Here is a 2,524-nt window from a genome sequence, read left to right on the forward strand (position 1 = left end):
CTCTCTCTCTCTCCATTCCCAGCTCAGTGTGTTTGCATGAGCTTTATTGTTATGCACTTACATGATCCCAGTGAAAAGTTTATAAGCCTCCTCATACAGCTCCATCTGAGGTACAAAAGGTACAGATCCTTCAGAGCAAGTTCTGAAGAAAAAGAGATTAGAAAATTAAGAAATAAAACGTTGAGCTTTGCAGATTTGTAGGAATTAATTAGAAAATTAGAAAAAAAAAAATCAGAATAATAGTCCTCTCAAACCAGATAGTGAAAGAGAGTCCTGGCTGGCACCAATCCTTCAGTCTGCGCTGGCCCATGGCTCCCGACTGCACCAGACTTCACCTCCAGATGTTGACGTTGTCAGACCGCCCTGGAATCCCCTCAAGACGAGAAGTTCGCAATCAGCCGAAAGATCACCGTGGGCCACTGAAAGACCACTACGCTGGGCCAAGAGACCACCACATTCCACCAAACGGCCACCGCGCCGAGACAGGAAGCCGCCCGCGCCAGGAAAACAAAGGGTTGTCACTCTGTCTCTATTCCCAATTCATTGCTGTCTCTCTCTATTCCAAGTGTTGACTCTCTCTCTGTTCCCAATTCCGTATCCTGTTGCTCTGTCTCTCTCTATCCCCAGTACCATGTTCTGTCTCTCTGTCTCTCTATTTCCAGTTCACTGTGTTATCACTCTCCCAATCTCTTTGTTCTAAGTACAGTGTGTCTGCCTCTATTCCCAGTTGAGTGTGTGGGTCACGCTGTCTCTCTCTTTCGCTCTCTCCCTACCTCCAGTACATTGTGTTGTCACTCGGTTTCTCCATTTCCAGTTCAATGTGTGTGACGCTGTCTCTCTCTCTCTCTCTATTCCTAGTTAAGTGTCTTTTTGGACTGTTTCTCTCTGTCACAGTTTAGTGTGTTGTTTCTCTCTCTCTCGTTCACTGTTCTCTGTTCAGTATGTTGTCAGTCTGTCTCTCTCACTGTTGCCAGTTCAGTATTTTGTCACTCTCTCTACTTCCAGTTTTGTGTGTTGTCACTCTGTCTGTCTGTCTCTCTCTATCCCAAGTTAAATGTGTAGTTGCTCAGTGTGTGTGTGTCTCTTTCTCTCTCACTCTATTCCCAATTCAGTACATTGTCGCTGTGTTGCCTTCTGTCCCCAGTTCAGTGTGCTGTCAGTCTGTCTCAGTCTCTCTCTATTGCCAGTTCAGTGTGCTGTCATTCTTTCTTTCTGTCTCTATTTTCTGTTCAGGGCATTGTCACTCTCTCACACTGTCTGTTCCTAGTTCAGTGTGTTGTCACTGTCTCTCTCCAATCCCAGTTCTGTGTGGTGTCACTCTGTCTCTCTCTATTCACAGTTCAATCTATTAGGCCCTCTGTCACTCCCTATTCCCGATTTTTTTTTCAGACTAACCTGTGGGTATTGTTGTGTTGCTGCAGATTTTCCTCTTCCAGTTACTAAGGGGCCTGGCTTACTGTCATAGCCGTAAAGTGCTGCACCGAGACCTGAAACCTCAGAACCTCCTGATCAGTGACAGGGGAGAACTCAAGCTCGCTGACTTTGGTATGTAACAGCTCCCAACAACAACAACAACTACTGTGTCTGTGTGTGTGTGTGTGTGTGCATGTGGATGCGTCTTTGTGTGTGTGTATGTGATTGTGCATGTGCGCGCGTGTCTGTGTCTGTGCGTGTGTGCACGTGTCTGTGCCTGTGTGTGTCTGTGCATGTGCGTGCGTGTCTGTGTCTGTGCATGTGTGTGTGTCAGTGCGTGTGCGCGTGTCTGTGTGTGTCCGCACATGTCCGCGTGTCTGTGACTGTGCGAGTGCGTGTCTGTGCATGAGCGCGCGTATCTGTGTGTCTGTACGTGTGCACGTGTCGGTGCATGTGTGTGTGTCTGTGCGTGTGCGCGCGTCTGTGTGTGTGTATCTGTGTGTTTGTGCGTATGCGCCCGTGTCTGTGTCTGTGCGTGTGCACGAGTATCTGTGTGCGTGTCTGTGTCCGTGTGTATATGTGTGTGTTTTTGCATGTGCGCACATGTCTGTGCATATGTGTCTGTGCGTGTGCACGCGTATGAGTGTGTCTGTGCGTGTGCGCATGTGTCTGTCTGTGCGTCTGTCAGTGTGTGTGTGTCAGTGCGTGTGCGTGCGGGTCTGTATGTGTGCACACGTGTCTGTCTGTGCGTGTGTGCGCGTGTCAGTGCGTATGTGCGTGTCTGTGCGTGTGTATGTCTGTATGCGTGTCTGTGTGTGCGTGTCTGTGCGTGTGCGCGAGTCTGTGTGTGTCTGTGCATGCGTGCGTCTGTGTGTGTCTGTGCGTGAGTGTCTGTGCGTGTGCGCGTCTCTCTGAGCGTGTGTGCGTGTGTCTGTGTGTACGCGTGTGTCTGTGTGTGTGGGTGGTTCTATGTAGGTGGTTGTGAGTATGGGCGATGTCAAAGGTGGTAGGTGGGGCATGTGAGCTAGAACGGGTGTGTGAGTGTGTATGGGGGTGTGTGAATGTGAGAGGGACTGTACGAGTGTGTGAGGGGGAAGGGAATGAGGGAGTG

The 2,524-nt window shown here is 49.6% G+C and overlaps 1 protein-coding gene across 1 annotated transcript in view; it reads left to right on the forward strand.

Annotated features, from left to right (window-relative positions):
• Window positions 1–220: 220 nt before the first annotated feature.
• Window positions 221–2,524, forward strand: part of LOC122546986 (cyclin-dependent kinase 16-like) — a gene marked incomplete at its 5' end in the record, with an annotated part of 14,285 nt that continues 11,981 nt past the window's right edge. The window contains 2 exons of the mRNA XM_043685586.1: window positions 221–514; window positions 1,422–1,545. Coding sequence (XP_043541521.1) covers window positions 221–514; window positions 1,422–1,545 — 418 coding nt within the window. The remainder of the gene's footprint in view (window positions 515–1,421; window positions 1,546–2,524) is intronic.

Source organism: Chiloscyllium plagiosum, unplaced genomic scaffold (assembly GCF_004010195.1).
Source record: "Chiloscyllium plagiosum isolate BGI_BamShark_2017 unplaced genomic scaffold, ASM401019v2 scaf_8606, whole genome shotgun sequence".
NCBI classification, from domain to species: domain Eukaryota; kingdom Metazoa; phylum Chordata; class Chondrichthyes; order Orectolobiformes; family Hemiscylliidae; genus Chiloscyllium; species Chiloscyllium plagiosum.